Source organism: Brienomyrus brachyistius, chromosome 18, assembly GCF_023856365.1.
Source record: "Brienomyrus brachyistius isolate T26 chromosome 18, BBRACH_0.4, whole genome shotgun sequence".
Classification (NCBI taxonomy): Eukaryota; Metazoa; Chordata; class Actinopteri; order Osteoglossiformes; family Mormyridae; genus Brienomyrus; species Brienomyrus brachyistius.
In genome coordinates, this window is record NC_064550.1 from 18,623,284 (window position 1) to 18,643,425 (window position 20,142).

General features: G+C 40.7%; 2 protein-coding genes across 2 annotated transcripts in view; both read left to right on the forward strand.

Annotated features, from left to right (window-relative positions):
- Positions 1 to 2,512: 2,512 nt before the first annotated feature.
- Positions 2,513 to 16,582, forward strand: LOC125712870 (junctional adhesion molecule A-like). Its single transcript, XM_048983412.1, has 10 exons — positions 2,513 to 2,806; positions 8,385 to 8,450; positions 8,659 to 8,772; positions 11,950 to 12,090; positions 12,329 to 12,531; positions 12,781 to 12,883; positions 13,568 to 13,675; positions 13,799 to 13,814; positions 15,202 to 15,253; positions 15,513 to 16,582. The coding sequence occupies exons 1-10, from the start codon at positions 2,764 to 2,766 to the stop codon at positions 15,546 to 15,548; spliced, it is 882 nt and encodes a 293-aa protein (XP_048839369.1). The 5' UTR covers positions 2,513 to 2,763; the 3' UTR covers positions 15,549 to 16,582.
- A 2,366-nt stretch (positions 16,583 to 18,948) lies between these two features.
- Positions 18,949 to 20,142, forward strand: part of LOC125713007 (ubiquitin-associated and SH3 domain-containing protein B-like) — a 35,458-nt gene continuing 34,264 nt past the window's right edge. Inside the window, exon 1 of the mRNA XM_048983687.1 lies at positions 18,949 to 19,507. Coding sequence (XP_048839644.1) covers positions 19,371 to 19,507 — 137 coding nt within the window. The 5' untranslated portion in view covers positions 18,949 to 19,370. The remainder of the gene's footprint in view (positions 19,508 to 20,142) is intronic.

Consider the following 20,142-nt stretch of genomic DNA (forward strand, 5'->3'; position numbering starts at 1 on the left):
AGGATCACAGGCGACTCAAAACAAGAAGGGCAAATGGGAACCACAGGAGCAACAACATTAATATCAGGACTGGGGAATATAGTCAGAGTCAGAGAGTTTTATTGTCAATTCCTTTACATGTACTAGCCATATAAAGGTATCAAGACTACGTTTCCCACTGTCCCTTGCGTACATTAGACAAACAATACAGGACGGGACGAACCATAAAGTGCACAAAACAACAACATAGCAACAATGTAACCTGTGTGTATAACAAATTTTTATAATTTTTTTTACAGTATGTAATCAGGGAACAACATGTAAAGTGCATGTGAATTGAACTTGAGAAGACTTCAAGTCAGGGACTGGCAGCAATGAGTTGTCAGTGCAAAGTCAATAGCAGCATTGATAGATAAAAATAAAAATAGCAGCAGGTTGTGCAATTTCCATATATGAGGATAGTCTTTCTATTTTGTGAGTCAGAGGATACAGGGTCCGATTTGTTTACTGTGGGGCTGGAAAGAAGAGGAGTTCAACATCCTGACGGCTTGGTGGACAAAGCTGTTAGTGAGTCTGGTGGTATGGGAGCGGAGACTCCTGTACCTCCTTCCAGAGGGCAGGAGGTTGAACAGTCTGTGTGCAGGGTGACTGGCATCACTTGCAATTGTGGTTGCTTTCCGGAGCAGGCGAATGGTGTATATGTCTTTCAGGGAGGGGAGTGACGTGCCAATGACCTTCTCAGCTGTGTTCACTATGCGCTGTAGGGCCTTTCTGTTATAGTCAGTGCAGCTTCCGTATAGGACTGGGAAGTACCTTTATACAAAGACTAACAATGGTGCAGAATGAGAGGCAGCTGAAGTGAACTTTCCTTCTGCTCTGATGTTCCCTAACTCCGATGATTAGGTTTTCCCGCAGGATCGGGTTCTATACCATACAGCCAGGTCAATCAAGGTTTGGATGGAGGACCACAAGAGCAAGACCTTGTCATGGTCAGTTCAATCTACAGACCCGAACCCCATTAAAAACTTCTGGCAATGTGATCAAGAGGAAGACGGATGGTCACAAGCCATCAAAGAAAGCAGAGCTGATTGAATTTTTGCACAAGGAGTGGCATAAAGTCACCCAAAAGCAACATGAAAAATGCGTAGAGAACATGCCAAGATGCAGGAAAACTGTGATTTAATATCAGGATTATTCCACCAAATACTAATCCCTGAATTCTTCCTAAATCCAAACATTAGTATTGTGTTGTTGAAAATGGAATATAATCTTGATTCCTATATAGTATTCAAGGTCTCAAAACTGCATATTTTTGTTATCTTGACCAGCAGTCCTTTTCAGCAATTAAATGGTCTAAGTCTATCATTTTTATGTGGAATTTGGGGGACTGTTGTCAGTAGTTCATGGAATATAACAAAAATGTTCAGGTTCCCCAAAAAACATACATATAAATAGAAAAAGAATAAAAACTGATCATTTTACAGTGGTCTCAATTTTTTCCAGAGCTGTATATTATTACAGTGCTCAGTCTTTATAAGAACAGACTGACTGACAACAAGGCTAAATGATTGCTGCCTAATTCTGTGACTGGATATGCGATTTGTTTTTATCATACACACACATATGTGCACGTGAGTGTGTAATTAGGGCTACCAGATAATCCGTGCCAGGGGGGGCACTTTGAGCTACTTCAGGTTTTACATGGTACTTTAAAACCGAAAGGCTCTTGTGGTTGGCTGATTGGTTCAATTCTTCTGGTGCTTTTACTGGTTTGTTTCGTTGTTTGAAAGACTCACCCAGCTACTTCACAATAATATTAGTGACACATGCGTGATTATTGGATGCTGACCAATCAGCACTCAGCAGGAACTCGGCGCTTAAGGGAAATCAAGGGGGTGTTCCACAAAGCAAGACTCATCTATTAGCCAAATGTAAGGATTGTCCAATAGGAATGTCACTTATATTCTCGTATTGGATAGTTTTCACGTTCGGCTGAAGTTCTGTTTTGTGGAATACCTCCCAGGTTCTTTTCACTGAGATAGTTGTTTACAAATTCTTCTTAGCTCAAACTATCCTCCCTGACATGGATTATGTGGTTACCCTGTATAATCTTATCTTAAATTACCAAATGAAATGTACAATATATTATTATTTTGTGCAGTGAAACATTTTTCTGCGCTATGGTTCTAACTCAAGCAGAAACTCAATGTGTCGCCGCATTTTGCTAAAATACTCTAGCACTGGTAGTTAAATTAATCCTTTATACAACAGTTTTATTGTCGAGTCTAAGATTTAATATGGCTATGAGCCTGCCGTTTTATTTTGCACCCCATTCATGTTTTGTCTTCTCCCGGTCGATCTAATTGTTAATTTGAGTGTGAAATTCATGCATATGAATTACATCAGCACAGGAAAAAAATGTGAGAATGGGTGTCTGTCGAAAATGAAATGCTTTGCTGGGTATAGGGAAGCGATACCGCGGAGGAACCGCTGCACTCGGCGATCCGGCGGAGTTTCTACACGTCACGCGCAGGGCGTGTGGTGCCTTACCTGTAGGCAGGTACCAGCCGCGCGCCCGGAGAAACGCCGTCTGTTTGTCTCCCTCAGAGGCTAATAATTGGCTTGTCTTGCTTTTAATTGACTTTTATTTTAAAGGAGAACTTTAACGCATTTTAAGTAAAGCAGGCGGGCCTAAATAAGCGCAGGGTTGGAAGACGCCGCAATCCTTCCAAGATTTTTTGTTTAATCGACGCTTTTTAAAGGAACACCTTCCATTCGGTCGACATGTTGTTCGTTGTTGTTTTAACTCTCTGTCTACAGGCAACAGGTAAGCCCATATTGAAATGTACACCGAAAAAAACTTCGCCATTTAAATTTGAAGCGGTAGTGTATTATGACTAATATAAGATTAATCGAATGTGGTTTGCTTGCAGGATATTAACATCATTTGGACTCCGTCCACTTAAAACCGGCCTAAACTACTTCATGCCAAAGCTTTTTGCTTTAGCCCTATCATTTAACAAAACTGCAGGGAAACTTGTGTACAATTAGCACATACTTGTTTTATTCGAAACTTTTTTATTTATTTATACTTCATTTATAGTAGCCGTTTGAGTTGTTTCCCGTAGGTCCGCGTTATTATGCACAGTCGAGTAGCTTACAAGAAAAACTGGCTGGGTGGGATGTCTTAAGATAATGACGAGATGAGGTCGGCAGAGAGCCTCGTTAGTCATGGAGGGACAATAGCAATCGAAATGGGCAATGTCTGTCTAATGGAGAGCCACTTCGACTGGCAGTTATCATCGCGCCTGCACAATAAAATTTCATTTATCTTTGCCATTGTCTTATATTACAGGGAAAAGACTTTGCGATTCTCGTGGGCCGTAGCTTATACCGTGGAATAGGAAACAGGGCTGTTTCCGAAACTGCTGCATACTTAGGGCAAACCAAATTGTCTTTTACTAGTATGAGGCTTACTCGTCATAACTTTTTGGAGATGTGTAATTTTAGATCACTGCAATGTAATTATAGTGATCTGTAATTAAGTTTTTACTAGTTCTGCTACTAAATTCTGTATATGTAGGCCTGGAATTCTTTCTAGTCCAAATGTCTGCAGATACCAACAGTAGTTCTTACTATTGAGAGTTGTGGGTCTCTACCATATGCCTTTTTACTAGTGAAAGTTGAATTCAGGATATGCGAGTAAAGGATCATTCTTACTTGTAAGAATTGCATTGTAGATATTGTAGATTTAATATTAAATTCGTATTCTTACTAGTACAAATAGCATTTTTACTAGTAAGAATTATGACTAGACTTATACTTTTAAAAAGACCATTTGGATTGCCATACATACTGTGTGCTAGTCAGTGTAGTGTGCAGCATGACAGCTTTTTTGTAAAAAAAAAAAAAAAAAAAAGTTTTGTAGCATGCATGCTGTTTTGAAGCATTACATGACCTCCCTGCGGACCTTTGAATTCTGAACTGACCATTCCCCACAGACAAGGCATCGCTTCCAACGCTGTTTTTCAGCTGGTCTGCTGTAATAACTCGTCGGGTGTGTCTGGTAAATGATCAAATTCTTACAAAAGCTTATTACGTGGAAGCGTATTGCATTCATCTGGAATTCAGCACCTTGTTTTATGAGTTCTGTTTCTGAATTAATAACCATACCATTTTTATCAATGTTCTTATGTTTCTCTGAATTAATGAGGTAACCTTTCTGTTTGTCCATGGTGCCCGATCTGTGTAGTTTAATCCACTTTTATTTCTGTCTTGGTTTGACCCACTGGGAAATATTTTTCAAGTATGATTAGTTTGTCAACTTTGTGCAGGCAGCTGTTCTGACCTGCTTTACATTGTAGTGTTTCTCCTGGATCAGTTGATCCATACGGCGCCTGAGTTAAACTCAGTGAGGATCCAGTATTTGCAGCATTCGTCTTGAGTCACAACAAAGTTGGCCTGAATGCATTTCACATGCATCGGCTTATTTCCGTGAGGCATGCCATACTGTTTCAAGTGATCCAGGAGATGCCGTGCCAAGCAGTTTGGAATGGGCTTCACACCTAAATAAAGCCTGAGGCTCCCGAGCAAAGTTGACAAACTATTGATAATACATCTATACTTAAAGACATTAATATTTCCCAATGTCTCAAACCAAGGTAGAAGCAAAAGTAGATTAAGCTATACACAGATGGTGCATCATGAAAAACAGAAAAATGTTGCTTGTAAAAACAAGATGGTTATCTTATTTACATTTACGGCATTTGGCAGACGTCCTCAGTTAGAGCAACTTGCATAAGAGTCTTGCATAAGTCGCTATTTCAGAAAATCAGAAAATATTACCCGTAAAAAGAGGAAAACTGCCAATTTGGAAAAACTGATTTTTTCCCGATTAATACAATATGCTTCCATATATTAGAAATTAACTAAAACATCCCATCTGTTAAGCTCCACGTGTATTGAAAGGATAGGCAAATTGTGTGTGTAGTCATTATGTCGATGAATTGAATTATAAAAGCATTCAGGGCAAGCTTATTTCAACTTATTTGGTCCAATTAGTCTGACATTGGTTTGTTGTACTTCGCCCTCCCTTTTAAAGATATTATTATAAATGAAGATTTTAGCTTATTATACATATTCTGACCTTTCCCTGGTGACCATCATTTGCATTCATGTTCATAAAATAGCCAATTACCTTTAATTGTCTGTATTGACACTTAGTAACACCCCTCACAGGAACTCGACATGTTTTGTTTTTTTTTTTTTTTTTTTGTATTTGGCTTGTTTTTGGCAACTCTCATTCATGGTTGACTTGGACTTTGCAATGACACTCGTGATATTTTTAAAATCAGTACAACATCTCGGCATGTTTGGTGTACAGCAGATTTCATGTTTTTCGTGTACTTCATACAACCTACTACTTTTTGGTCAAATCAGTATATACTGCTAGTATAGTATGCGGTTTTTCAAATCTTCAGACTTTTGAACACTCTTTTATAGCCCCCACCCACATTAAAACTTTAAATAGTTATTACTTGTGTGTATTTACAAATACGAATTTTTAAATGCCAGTGCCACAAGGTAAAATTTAGGAGAAACATAGTATCACTTAAATTTTGAAAGGAATGTCAACATTATCTTTTGAAACTGGTTTTAATTCATTTAAATCTCTCTCGAAAGTAAGCACTCCTCAACTGTGAGGGAATTCTGTTAAACAGGTTTAACTTGGTAAGTTGCTTTTCATAGATCTGATACAAGGAAAAACTAAAGATTGCACTATACATGCCTGCTTACCTCAGTGTATGAGCTGCAGTATATCTGCGTGAATTCTCGGATACTGAACTTCTCAGACAAAATTATTACTTTAGTAATTAAGAACTGGAATAAACATCTTAAGAATAGTAGTGTACTGCTTAACGATTTATCGATTTCAAATCGGAATCGCGATTCGAAACGATGCGCTTAGCAAATCACAAAGACTGCGATTTAGGACGTACAATATACAGCAGGGTTTAAAACTGTTGTAATAATAGTTTTCCAAATTCATGCTGTGCTTCGTGTGTGACAGTCGTGCTCACCAATTGGAAGTGGCCCGAGACTATGGAGTATACGCCCACAAATGGCAAATACGTGAAACGTGAAGAAAATGCTGCATATTCTTCTTGCTGAGATTGTTTCAGAAAGGTCCTATCATCAATAAAATCGGCGACTTCCTTTTAACCATCAGTAGTGACATACTTCAGCGTATCACACCTTTTGTTTAGCATAACCCATCAAAACAACATCGAGACAGTCAGTAATCCTCACAGCAGTAGAGATTGACCCCTCCGAAAAGCCGTGAAACCATAATAGTCGTGTTTATGTCATACTTTTGTGCTCATTGATTTAAGTATTGATTTCCATAGATTCATCTTGTGAAATTAATCTTAATCCCACAACAGTAATAAAATAGAAGCATCGCTTTAACAAATACTAAGAGAACAGATCGCTTTAATCACTATCACAGTTGGGTATGGGCATGTACGGTCTTATTTAGAAACGACATTAAAAGGTGACGCATATAATGTTTTCTTATTTGTTTTCTATTTGTCAGAGCAACAAGGCAAAGGAATAAGCCGCTTCAGTCGAAAACTGCATTTTATTTCTCATTTCAAATAAATTGCTGGATTTTTGCCAACTTTGGTCAGCTGCCTGGGGGATATTCCACGAAGCGGGTTTAAGGGAAAGTCTGACTTTAGTTACTTTCATGGAATACCCCCCTGGAGTGAGGCTTTCTGTTTGAGACTAGTCTGCACATACATTTACTTGTATTGTACTCGCGAGTCTCCCGAGTTCGAGTGTTACATGTGTGTGAAGTTTGCATGTTGTCCCCATGTCGTCGTGGGGTTTCCTCCAGGCACTCCGGTTTCCCCCCACAGTCCAAAAACATGCCCATTGCTTTCGGGATAGGCTCCGGACACCCTCAACCCAGTAGGATAAGCGGTTTGGAAAATGGATGGATAGTCCGTAGGGTTTGCAAACTACCCTAATGTTTTTGATGTAGCAAAATCTAAGTTCATAATGGAATAATTTAGATTCGCCATAGGATTTCTTGCGTGAGAGTCTGAAAGCGTGTTACCCAAACCCGTGGGCGTTTGACCTCAACACATTTTTTTTGTTTTCCCTGAATTGATTTGTATAAAAAAATAACCGCATACGGTTGTTAAAAAGTGGAAACTTCCACCAACATGAAATCACCAATAAACTATGTCTGTCTATTCGACGTTTTATGAAATGCCTACTACGTTCGAAATTTTCCCAGCTTTTACGATTTCAGAACAGGCATTCTTATGAACATTGCGGTTTTTGGTTGAGAGTGTTAGATTTTGCTGCTGTTAACCCTAATAACACACCGGCGCAAACAAAATGGCTGCAGAAACCGAAGTAGTTCTTGCTGCTTTATTGGCGTGGGAGAAAGCGGTTCTGGTGTTTTAGGTGGCCGAGCTGTTTGCTGCAAGATAGCTATTGTTTTTTTCTTTTTGCTGCAATTGTATTCATTATTACTTTATTTAACTTAACACAACACATCTTTAAATTCTCATCCTTACATTAGAATATAGACCAGTTCATATTTTGACGGTATCTCAAGTGGTAATGCTGCGTCATATTTTTTTTTTATTATACACTTAATATTGAACTGAAGCTTGACGTATTCGCAAATGAAATCGTGATCGCAATGTCTGTCAGAAAAATCACGATTAGATATTTCCCCCAAATCGTTCAGCCCTACTTGCTGTACTGTACAATAAAACACTGCCTCAGCTTCAGGCACCAATGTGTTTCTCAGCTCTGATTGTTTGCTACTGCACGCATCTTTTTCGTAGTGCAGTTTGTACCCTTTTTTTTTCTTGAAATTTAAGCGCAATCTGTTATAAAATGTTGATTTTGTTTTTATATTAGTTGCTTTTGCACTGTGTATATTACAGTACAGTAATACCTTGCCTCTCCCCTATGAATATCGAGATGCACCAAAATTGACTTGCTTTCCGCCCAAATGTGGATGCAAGTTGATGGATATCTGTATTGCTTACAGCAGCTAGAGTGTAGTAGCGAAATTCACAGAAATAGTGCGGGAAATGGGGTTCGACCAAAATGACAACTCCTTGCTGATTTTAAGGCAAAAACTGCAGATGTATAGAATATGGATTTAAAAACTCAAATTCCTTAACCTCATTTGCAGTATCTCCTTTTTTTCACTTTCAAATTGCCACAAATCGCAATTTCTGAGCCACCTTTGCTTACACATCACCCTTTTGTTTTCTAAACCCAGACTTTATTTTATCCATCCTTTCGTTCGTTCGTCCATTCATTCTTATTGGATCACTCATGATTCTTTCATTGTCTGCTCTCTGCCCACTACACAGGCACGTTCTCACAGACGTTCTCAGTGACGACTTCAGATCCGAATCCCAGTGTTCCTGAGAACTCGGGTAGGTCTGGGTTTAATGTTTTTGTTGAAGATCAGAAACATATCAGCAGAATGTATTAAGGGTTTGGTTAGTGTTGTATATAAAGTTGTTTGAAAATTAAATGTATGTGATGCTTTACTAATGCTGCTTGGTGTGGCCTTAAGTGTTTTCAAAATAATTCCTTTCCTGCATGAGTTTCTGACGTGGTTTTTTTACCTTCCTTTTACAGGGGTTCAACTCAAATGTGCTTATTCCTCTGATTTTGGGACCCCCAGAGTTGAGTGGAAATTCAAGAATATGCAAGGGTCCCAAGGATATGTTGTCTATGACAATAAGCCCACGGGTGAGGAAAACATGTTTTCTTTTCAACGCTCCTGAAATGTTGGTTGTCATTTGCTCAAATATATGTTCACAAAGACCTGTCATTCCTTCTGTGCTTCTCTGTCCCGCTCGGTAAATAAGGTGTGTCGTGGACTGGAGTACCAACAGAACAACCCAAGTATACCCCTCATGAATAGCATTATGCATATCTGCTCAATGCCCTGATTTAAAAGCTGAAGTGTCTGGTACTTGGGTTTATAATATACGTTGCAATTGGTGTACGTTCAATAACGCATGCGGAAAATGTAGGCGCTCCACTGAAGTTGCTTGTTTTTTGACAGTGCAAATTGGAGGATCTGCTGCAGAAGCTTGCAGACACAGGGTGAACGTGCAAACTTCACAAACCCACAGCGGCAGTGTGTGACGACAGTGCTAACCACTGTGCCACTGTGCCGCCCTGTGTTGCGTTCAAACTAAAGGATGTAGTCGACCCCCTAAACCAAGGCAAAGTCATTACCAGAGTGTTTTGAAACGAGACCAAGGCAGAGCGAGACGGAGATGAGATCAGAAGCAGACAGCTTGAGTTTACACAGCACAGCACACTATAAAATGTGGCGCATAGGCACCATCGTGGGGCTAGGCAGAATGGCCTAAGATTTGTGTCAAAATATAATTTGTAACATGTACATTTATCCTTAAAATTTCAATATAAATGCTTCTGGACAGGTAAAGCACAGGTATGGCTACTGCATGACGCAAGGGCGTAGGTTTGGTGAAATCTAAAAACCAGCTCAAAACACGCACATCCAAATGGATAAACTCTGGGTACTGGAAACGGATCAAGTCCACACACCATATGATACTCCTGAATTAAATTTTTTTGCTACCTTAGGTGACGTTTCAGGCCCAAGCCCTTCATCAGACATCAAACATCACAAAAGATAGCAAAATATTTTAAAAATGGGGCCCGTTACCTAGTATCGGCCTGCATCCTTTTTCAACGTTGGTGGCCAAATTAAAACTTGTATTTTGTTATATTTATATTAAATATATTCTTTCCCATTTTAAAATATCATTTAACTCAGTATTACGAGCAAATTTTCATTCTTGGTCATGAAGTAAAACATCGAATCCTCTGTGTCCAAGACAAGACGGAGTCAAAATAGACAGTTCCGAGACGAGATCAGGCCTCAAGTAATACAACACCAGTTCAAAGCATCAAAAAGTTGCACTAAAACAATTTACTCGGTTATAGGAAACCAAACTTGGCAAGCTTTGCAAATTTAATGATTGTTCCTTTATAGCAGGGGTCACCAACCTATTTGAAACTGAGAGCTACTTCATGGGTAATATGCCATACGAAGGGGTACCAGTTAGAAACGCCCTCCTAAACTTATCCTTAACTTCAAGTATAATAAACATGTTTTAAATGTTTTTATAGATATTGTCATTTTCAAATCTATAGAAATGCAAATGTGATTAAAGAATAGCGACAGGATAAAAGTAAATTTTAGACGCTGCTCACGGGTGAGTTGTGCTATTTTTCTAACAGGCCCGCAGGCAACTCATGTGGGCACCATGTTGGTGATCCCTGTTTAATGGCATCATTTAGTATATGTTAAAAGAGAAAGCAGCATAAAGTTTACTACCGCTGGTTTTGCATGAGCTCTGCAGGCACTCTCTACAACAATCATAATCATTCACATGCTTGCTGTTGGACTCGCTGATAAATCTTGTGGTGCGTTTGTGAGAAATTAAAAATAAGCGAAGAGGGGAAGAGCAAACAACTGGTCACAAAGACCATATGTCTGTATGGAAATATTTTTGTATTCCAACGAGAGTGGTTTTTTCGCTTAAGCGAATAATGTTGACTCTATTAAGGTCTGGGGTATTTTAGATGGTAAGCTAACAATCAGTGCTCATGGTCAACATATTGATTACAGAGGTAATGATCTGACTTACTTTGACAAGGACCAAATCATTCTTGTTGGACGATTGGGTCTGGGCATCTCTGAAACGGCAAGACACATGCCCATAGTTGCTGTAGTAGCTTCTATTCTGAGAAGGCTTTTCACTAGATGTTGGAGCGTTCTTGCGGGGATTTGCTGCCATTCAGGTTGGGTATTGATTTTTGGTCCCTTTCTCTGAGCTTGTGTGGATGATCACTTCCCACATGACCTTGCTCCCAGGTCTTCATAGTCATCTGACTTGCGGTTGACCAGGGCACAAATATGGCCACCTGACTTGCTGGTAATATGGTGTCCTAAGGTGGTGCCAAGTGGAAAGTTACTGACTACCCCTTCTGCTGCTAATGTTCGTTTCTGGAGGTTGCGTGACTGGGTGCTTAATTATACACCTTTGTCAGCGATGGGTGTAGCTTAGACAGACAGTTCCTGTAATTAATAAGGGTGTCTATATTTTTGGCCATATTGTGTGTGTGTGTGTGTGCGTGTGCGTGTGCGTGCGCGCGCACGTGGGTGGCTGGGCGGGCATGAAAATGTTTCATTGTGGGGATATCTAAAACCTGTAATTTTGATCTTGTGGGGAAACTTAATTTTATAACAATCTGTAAATGCAATCGAAAAACTAATAACACCAGAAGTCTTGTGTTTTGTGTGGCTAATTATGGTTTAGTTTAGGGCTGGGTAGGGGTTAGTTGTCATAGTTGGGTGTTGTGGGTTATGCCCGTAGAAATGAATGAGCGATCCCCACAAAGATCAATACAATTTTGTGCATATGTATACACATTTGTCTTAAAACTGCATGTTTTCTGTCACTTTTTCTTTGCATTACTAGCTCGCCGTCCTCTCCACCTTCCAGCAGTCCTGTCTCGTATTACATTTGTCCTTTTTGAATATGACACCACTTTCAGTTTGCATACTGTTTCATGGGACTGCTGCCAGTCTGTTCTAATGACGCCTCCCTATAGCTCCACTGCTCTCTGCTGTCTCACCCCTCAATGCATTTTTAATAAAATTTAATTCTCCACTATAGCTATCCATTCCCCTCCTTTGTCTAGATGTTCGTCAGTGTTTTTTTTTCCCTATTAAATAAGGCTTTTTCAATTTATATCAGTATTAATATGTGGAGAATTTTACTTGAGTTTTCTGAATCATTATGCATTTTTTAAAGGGCTTTGACTCCTGTGTTAGCTGATTATATTATTGGTTGATTGTATCACTGATTTGTCTTTCACCAGAAAAGTATGTGGGCCGTATCGACGTTTACAATGGTGGACTGACGTTCAACAAAGTGACCCGGCAAGATAACGGGGATTATAGCTGTGAGGTCTCCGGCAACAATGGCTATGGGGAGGTTCAAATCAAACTAACTGTGCAAGGTGGGTGTTGTAACACATGACGTCAAGCTTTTACTCTGTTGGGGTAGCACTGAGCAATGGCTCCATCACGACTGTGACGACACGGTTTAAAAAAAACTACATTTAAAAAATGCAAGACTTGGGAAAAGATTATTTTTCAGTTTCTCCATAATCCTGGGGAATTAATCATTTTCTGTCCTTATGGAACGTGAACACTTGCCCATTTTCTCCCATGCAAATGAACATCTCTCTTCCACAGTGCCCCCATCTGTGCCCATGTGTGGCATCCCTTCCACGGTTACCACAGGGACACGCGTAGTCCTGACATGCCTAGACAAGGACGGGTCCCCACCGAGCACTTACAAGTGGTATAAGAATGGCACCCCCATGCCGGAAGACCCTAGCAAGTTTAACAATTTCAAAAACTCTACCTACAGCATCCACCCCCAGATTGGCCATCTGGTGAGCAGTCGTGCAGTCGTTCACTTAGCATACTTTGAGATGATATTCTTTGAAGTTGAATGTTGGGGCCTACGCCCTCCCCCCCCCCCCCCAATATCAAACTGTTTCCTCCACCCTTGGTTGAATGTTAGATCAGCTTATACCATCATTCCATTCTCGCTAGATGTAGAGAGACACTGTACTGAAAATATGAATCCATCCCTTGTATTATCTGATTATGGTCTCCCCCCTCTGCCCCCCCCCAACTAGACCTTTGCCAATGTGGCGAAACTGGACTCGGGGGACTACTACTGCACTGCCACTAATGGCATTGGCTCTCCGCAGAGTTGTGCCTCAATGCGCATGGAAGTCAGTGAGTGGACACCTTGCATTCTGTCCTTATGCCAACCTGTCCTCCAGAACTTGCTATTAACAGTGCCTCCTACTGTTCAGGATGACTTATTATTGTGTAATTTGGTTTTCGGACTTTTCCATGTGGTATATCTGGTGAATGGATTTCAGTGATCTCACTGTCCTTACTCCGTTACATTTAACTGCTACTTTTGACACTCTCCGTCATTCCATTCTTCTTACTCGCCTAGAAAAGTCTCTTGGTATCACTGTATCTGTAAAGACAGCTTTTCCGCCTCAGAAACATTGGTCGCCTTTGTCTATTTCTGTCATTCTTCATCTGCTGAAACTCTTATCCATGCCTTCGTTACATCTAGATTAGATTACTGCAGTAGCATTCTATATGGCCTCCCTGAGAGAACTGTAATGAAACTTCAGTATGTTCAATAGCTCGCCTCCTCAGTCTCGGTCCTTTGACCACATCACTCCCATCCTCAAAGAGCTTCACTGGCTTCCTGTCCGGCAGCATATTTCGTTTAAGGTCTTGCTCTGGCCCCCATCATATCTAGCTGATCTACTGCATAGACACTTATAACTGCCACGAGCCTGGTGCTTTTATCGACTCGGGCAGCGGTGCGACGAGAGTAGCAAGGAGCAGAATGTTAGTGGTGTTTGACGTCTTTGTCTCTTTTCCCCATCAATCCAGAGGACCTCAATACTGGGGGCATTGTGGCTGGTGTCTTGATAGCCCTGCTTGCAGTGGCACTGCTGATATTTGGACTGTGGTTTGCCCGCCGCAAAGGATACCTTCCCAGTGAGTACAGTGCTTATTCACAGCCTCACAAGCCTCAAAATATTATTATTATTATTATTATTATTATTATTATTATTATTATTATTATTTTCCTTTGCTAATCTGCAACTTCTGTCTTCACAGGAAAATCTACACAAAAGTAAGTGTGTTTTTTCTACCTCTTTGTAAAACTATTTTAATGTGGATTAGCCTTAATATCGATTTACATTTGATTGAATTTTTATGCATTTTTAATTTTTTTTTTTTTTTTGGTGAAATGTCCACCAAAAAATGTTTCTAGGCCTAAATGGTGCCCAGGGCCGTAGACTTCACATTGACATTGGGGGGGGGGGGGGGGGGGGGTATTTCGGTGTCGCCTTGTATGATTCTGTAGTCACGCTGTATACTGTTCCTTGCTTTTTGTAAACTTTTGCTCTTATAGTTACAATATGTAAAGTGAAATTTCTGTCCATTTCACTGTTATTCAGCTTCACTAATATGGTAGTTTAGGTGTGTTAAGTCCCGCAATATTTACTCTGAATGAAATCTGAATTATTAAAATTACGCACAATGTGCGAGATTCCGCCATGAATGTCAGACCATTGTAGAAGAATGACCTCACCTCAGGGTCCACTATGATGCCCCTGCCATTCTTCTGCATTCTGTCTCACAAACACATCCTAACTTCCCTGAAAGAAACACAACATATAAAGTAGCGACTAGAAGATCCTCTCCTAGAGACCCACAGACGTACATATAGGAGATTTACTGAATCTTTTCTTAGCGACAAATGGGACTTTCTGCCAACAGTGTTTATGAACTAAATGATTGAGTTACTGGTAACTGAGTAGCTTTATGGCGTTTTCCAAGTGAGTGCCAGGTCGGGTCCCGTTTTTTTAACAGGCTTCTTACTCATTCTCATGCTCTGACAGCAAACACAGTGGGATGAGATTTGTGACTGACACAAGCGCTATGTACTGCTGCGTTATCAGCCTTGCTGTTTGTGCTGTGCTGTTTAACCAAGCTAGTCAAATAAGACAATCTTTATGAAACTAAATCGACATGACGCTTAAATTCCACCATTTCACATAGTCTTTTATTGAGTAACTGTTGGTTATGATACTAGGTCTTCATTGAGTTAATTTAAATTTTACTTAACAGAGAGAGGTGAGCACAGAAATTATCTCTCTACTGTGAGTGAGCGTTTGCCTGCCGGAGGGGGAGTTGAGAATAAATGGGTTTAATGGAGGGTAGGGGGTCTCCAAGTAAAAACTGTAAGGAAAAATAACTTTATGTAATGAGATATATTAAACGTGTGTTTGTTTTTGTCGATCAGGCATGCATTATATGTGATAATATTGAGGGGGGTGATTTCCCTCCCCCTCCCCCTCCATCTCAACACTGGGGGGGGGGAAATATTCTCCCCTAAATTTTATGCATTTGATGGTGCTGTGGGGATTATTTGATACTCATGAATGTGCTGAACAGATATGGAGCCTTTGTGTAGTTCCCTGCACTGTCCTCACCTGTTTTCTGTCGCCCTCTAGCAACAAGCTAGTATATGCACAGCCAGCCGCCAATTACCACGATGATGCAGATGTAAGTGAACGTTCTCTGACGCCACCTACAGCACACAGGAGCTTTTCCTTGAGGTTTTAGTTTCAGATATGGGAAGGGGACTGGTATTTCTCCCACCCCCCGACCATTCTTTAAATAATACTGTTCTCTGTTCAACATAGCTCATAGCTCAGAATCTGTCCAAGTTGTATATTAGCTGTACCTGCATGGGGTGTTTTGGTGTGGGCTGTCCGCAAAAGTTACTGGCTTGCGTGTGCATCGTATTCTCTGTGTTTTTCAGGGAGAATTCAAGCAGAAGTCATCGTTTGTGGTGTGACGGCCAGCTGGGCGGGGATCGACTGACGGCACTGTGCCGCTGGGAAGTCGTGTGGGAACTGGCTCGTTGATCATTTGTAATTATTTTTTTCCCCCATTTTGCGTTTTTTAATTGAGTGTCTTGTATCCTGCTATCATGTTACATTTATGGCTATTAGTCCATTTTGTTGGGAGTGGCAAAATGATGTGTGTGTGGTTTATTTTGATATTTTTTACAGGCTGTTACATGCAAAACTATTGCCTCTTGTACTGATGTTATTCTCACTTTTTTCCGTCTATTGGTCAACTTATTTTGGATGTGCACAAAAAAGACCCTTTTGCAGATATTTAAACAGAATACACACCAAAAAAAGAGAGAAATTAGTGAATCTGACTACACCAGCCACCTAGCACTCATTATACATCCCTCATTCCAAGACTAAAAAAGCATAAACCTGGAATAACCGGTGCCAGTCAACACTAGTGATAGCAAAATGGAACTGAGGGCGGTGGCTACTAAATCTGTAAAAATGTCACCTCTGTCATGAAGGAGATCTTCTCTGGTGTTCGGGGAGTAAATGCATGCAAGGACTGTGCTATGTTGTAGCATTGTCTCATTGGGTATAATCGCAACGCTATCCCTAAGCATCAAACCAATGCTTTAATTTGTAGTGTTTTCTGATTAGTGTGCTGAATGAAGTGTTGGCCACTTAATCTATACCGGACAAAATGATAGGTGTTTGGTTGTCAGGTACGCAGACCCAAGTGTTGGTATGCCAACAAAACTCATGAGTTAAAAATAGCTGTCTTCCTGCTGTATGACTTACTGTTACATCTCTCATTCTATCACTGTGATATTTGACTTTTTAAGGATTCCTTTAATATATATGTATGAGTTGATTGAAGGTCATTGTTAATATCAGAGCCCATGAAATAGCTTTTTAGAAATATGCTGTGACAATGTGTTTGTTCACACTGGGGAGAACAAATAGTCTTTAGTGTGTGACAACTTGAGTAACTTGGTCATGATTTTGTTAATAAATGTGTTTTACTGAACTTCTATGCTTGACTTTTTTTTATTATTATTAAATCATGCTGAATCTAGGACCGGTGTTGTGCTCTGAACTTCCCCTCTGACACGGATTGCCTCCCCTAACCTCATCGCTCTTTTTTAAAAGACGTGTCGCTTTGCTTGTTCTGCGTTCGCTCAAGTAATTTTTTTCTTGCCTCAGTCAGACAAAAAAAAAAACCTCACATTACTTGTTTACTATGGTGTTTTACAATCAAACCTTAACCTCCAGCAAGCCGTTGCTACAGTTACTACTTCGTCCAAACGCAACAGTACTGGCTGTCTTTTTTGACAACGCTCGTCTGTGCAAGTATAGTCGTCATTTGTGTACCGGAATAATGTCCATTGAAATGTACCTGGCAGATATGACCACTTAACTTCCCTCTGGGGATTAAAGCTTATCTATCTAGACACTTTGTTGAAGTCATTCTGCTTCAATATTTTTGAATATTTCCTATTGTCATCTTTTTAAGTCCCCTATAATGCGGCGATTAACTTCGTACTCGGCACTGTCACACCCGGAAATCATATGACATCATACCAAACACCAAAAGTAATCAGAAGAGCGAGGCACCTGTTCAGAATCGAATACCGAAGTGGGTAGATTAGGCGACCTTATCCCTCCAGTCTCTCCCGCGTATCAACTTTTAAACATTAGGTAATGTGAGAGTCGCTAACATTTTTATGAAATCTAACATCACGGTGATGGATTGAAATGATGAATTTGTTTTCGCTTCGCAGGTAAAGTAAAGCAAAGATCCTGATAGATTACTTGCGTTGTAGAGCACTAGGTAAAACGCTTTACAGGCCTACGTAAGGCAGAACGGTTACAGCTGACCCTTAGAATATCGTACAAAAGTTGGAAAATATTCGGAGCAAAGCAGGTGTTTGTCACAAAGTCAAATGGTTTGAAGCTACCGATAAATCTGATTGCTGTGATGCATGCACTTACACTAATACTCATCTATAAAAAGAGTGAATGTATAGATATTAAAAATGCTGTCACCTGCAGAACTGGGTGACCTTATGCACTCATTACACACTCATGGGGGGTGTTCCACAAAACAGGATTTCTTGCTTGGCCGGAAAATTTGTCGGGTTTAAGGTAGGCTGGGCTAAATTGACTATTTTCGTTCACTTGCGTTTAGCTCAGACTGAATCCGACAAGTTATCCGGCTAAGTAAGAAATTCTGCTTTGTGGACCAACCTCTGGTGCTAGTCCTATTAAGTGTGCTGTATGCGATAATTTCTCCAAATCGTTTTTAAGGCGATAAGGGCTACGTGATTATGGAGCGGTCATATTTTTTATATGAATACTGCTAACTTGTAATATATGTTAAAAGACATATCAGTCAAAATAAAGTGAATATTTCTCGGAATAAGCTGCTAGCTCACTGGGATCCTATACTAGGTAAGCGGGTATGGAAGATGAATGGATAGAAAAACACTATGCAGTGACGAAAACCAAACATCATCATTACTTAGGCATCTTTCTCTGGTTATTTTCGTAACCTAAATATTAATTTTAATACTTGACCACTAGATGGCAGAAAATCTCCAGGCGGTGGGCAAACCCCGGCAAGGCCGCTATAATGAAGATGATCATTAGAGCCGGTTGGCCCTGTTTGTGGAGTTTGCGTGTGCTCCTCGTGCTTGGGATAGATGGGTTCCTCTTTAGGTGGTGTCTCTGAAATGCTCTTTGTGCCTCATCGTGCGAGTGAGTGCCCTACGTCCAGGGTGTACTCTGCCTCTAGCCCTGTGCTTCTCAGAATATCTCCTGCCTCTCCGCGGCCCTGTACTAATTAAGCGGTTATGGGAAATGGAGAATGGATGGATGAATGCATATGTGGACTACAGCCAGTCAGTCAATTATGTTTTGTAAATGGAGCTGTCGATTGGTTTGGTCGCTACTGAATCAGTGGACGGAGACAAGCTATTGAGATTTTATCCATGGTTATTTAAAACCAGATTAATGCAATCTTAACTCCCTCGATGTATAAAGATCGGCCTTATTCTTTATATGCTTTCGTATGTAAGATTTTAGACAATCATTACTGAACGTTTTTGCTCTTTTGAACTTAAGCTCCCACGAAACTCCAAGAAAGCGGCATAAAAATGTAGTTTAAAACATATCTGGTTTAGCTATTGTTGGTTCTGCCGTTCACTATAACGACTGATCGAAGGATATATCACTATGCAAAGCGATCGAATAAATGATACTAATGTCTTTAATAAATGAACCGGGATATTTATAAAGTCAATGTATCAGGTCTGAATTATCAGCTCTACGCCTTTAAGACAAAGGGGGGAGGCTGTCTGCAAAAACAACATCTAAGAGGCCGAGCCCAGCGACGACCCATTCATAAATTAATCGCCACAAAGACAAGGGCTTGCTTATTTAAATGGGTTTACCAGTATACAATATACGCGTGGCTATTTCTGCCTCCATCTGGTTATCAAAAATGCTCGGGCATTGCAGCATCCTTCGGCTCAGTGAGGGAAACTGAAACGAGCCGGAGAAAGCAAAAGTGACTTCCGAGCGACAGCCCCCTTCTGCGGAGATGGTTATGCGCGCTGTCTGCGCTGCACCAGGAAGGGCAGCTCGCACTGTGTAGCTGCTCGCGCTGTGTAGCTGCTCACAGTCGCTCAGCACTTTTTTCTTTCTTTCTTTCCTTCTTTCTGTCCGGTGGGGAAAGAAAGACACAGATCGCACTGTACTGCCTCTGTGGTCTAATGCTGCCCCCGGTAACCAGCGGATCCCAGCATTAAGCTCAAATGGAGTCGGGAATTACGAAAGAGGATATTTACTCCAAAATCACACCGCGGAGGCAGCGACAAAACCGAACGGGCACAGTGAAGCATGGATCCAGTTTGGATGTTCTACTGTCCATGGGTTTCCCCAAAACCAGGGCGTAAGTAGCCTGATATTAATCCCACTGCACTTGGCTACTGTCCCTGTCCCAGATGCGTATGTCCGCGTCTGTATATTAAACTATACCGGTACAGCAGAGCTTAATGTATAAACGTTGTTTAGTAGACAGCAAGATAGCGATGTCGGTTTATGTTAAGTCAGAAATTAGGGGAGTCCATTTCAGTTAGACAACACGGATGTTATTGTTATATGGCACAATTATGATTACAATGTAACTATAATAATTGATGTATTAGCAACTGGTGATCAAGAGGTGAGTAAATGCTGTGCCTTTGAGATAAGAAGTGCAGAGCATAGGTGAAGCCTTTCTCCTCGGTGTGATGATGGCTTGTTCACACGAACTTTAACACCTCGCTGCCCTCAGCGCGTCTTTTTAAATGCACTTTGGCGGCCGGCGGATCGCTGTGTATTGCTCGCTATCTTGGCCTTTTTCAAGGCGGTGCGGACCCCCTCCCCCCCGGCCGTTCATAACCGCTGTTTTTAAGCCAAAGATACCATAAATACATCCACGTTTTTTTTTTTTTTTAAAAAAGGTCGCACCAGATTTTATCTGAGCATTAACCAGTCCCGCTAGGTGAAGTATACCGCTCGGATGTTGGAAATCCAACTGCGTGC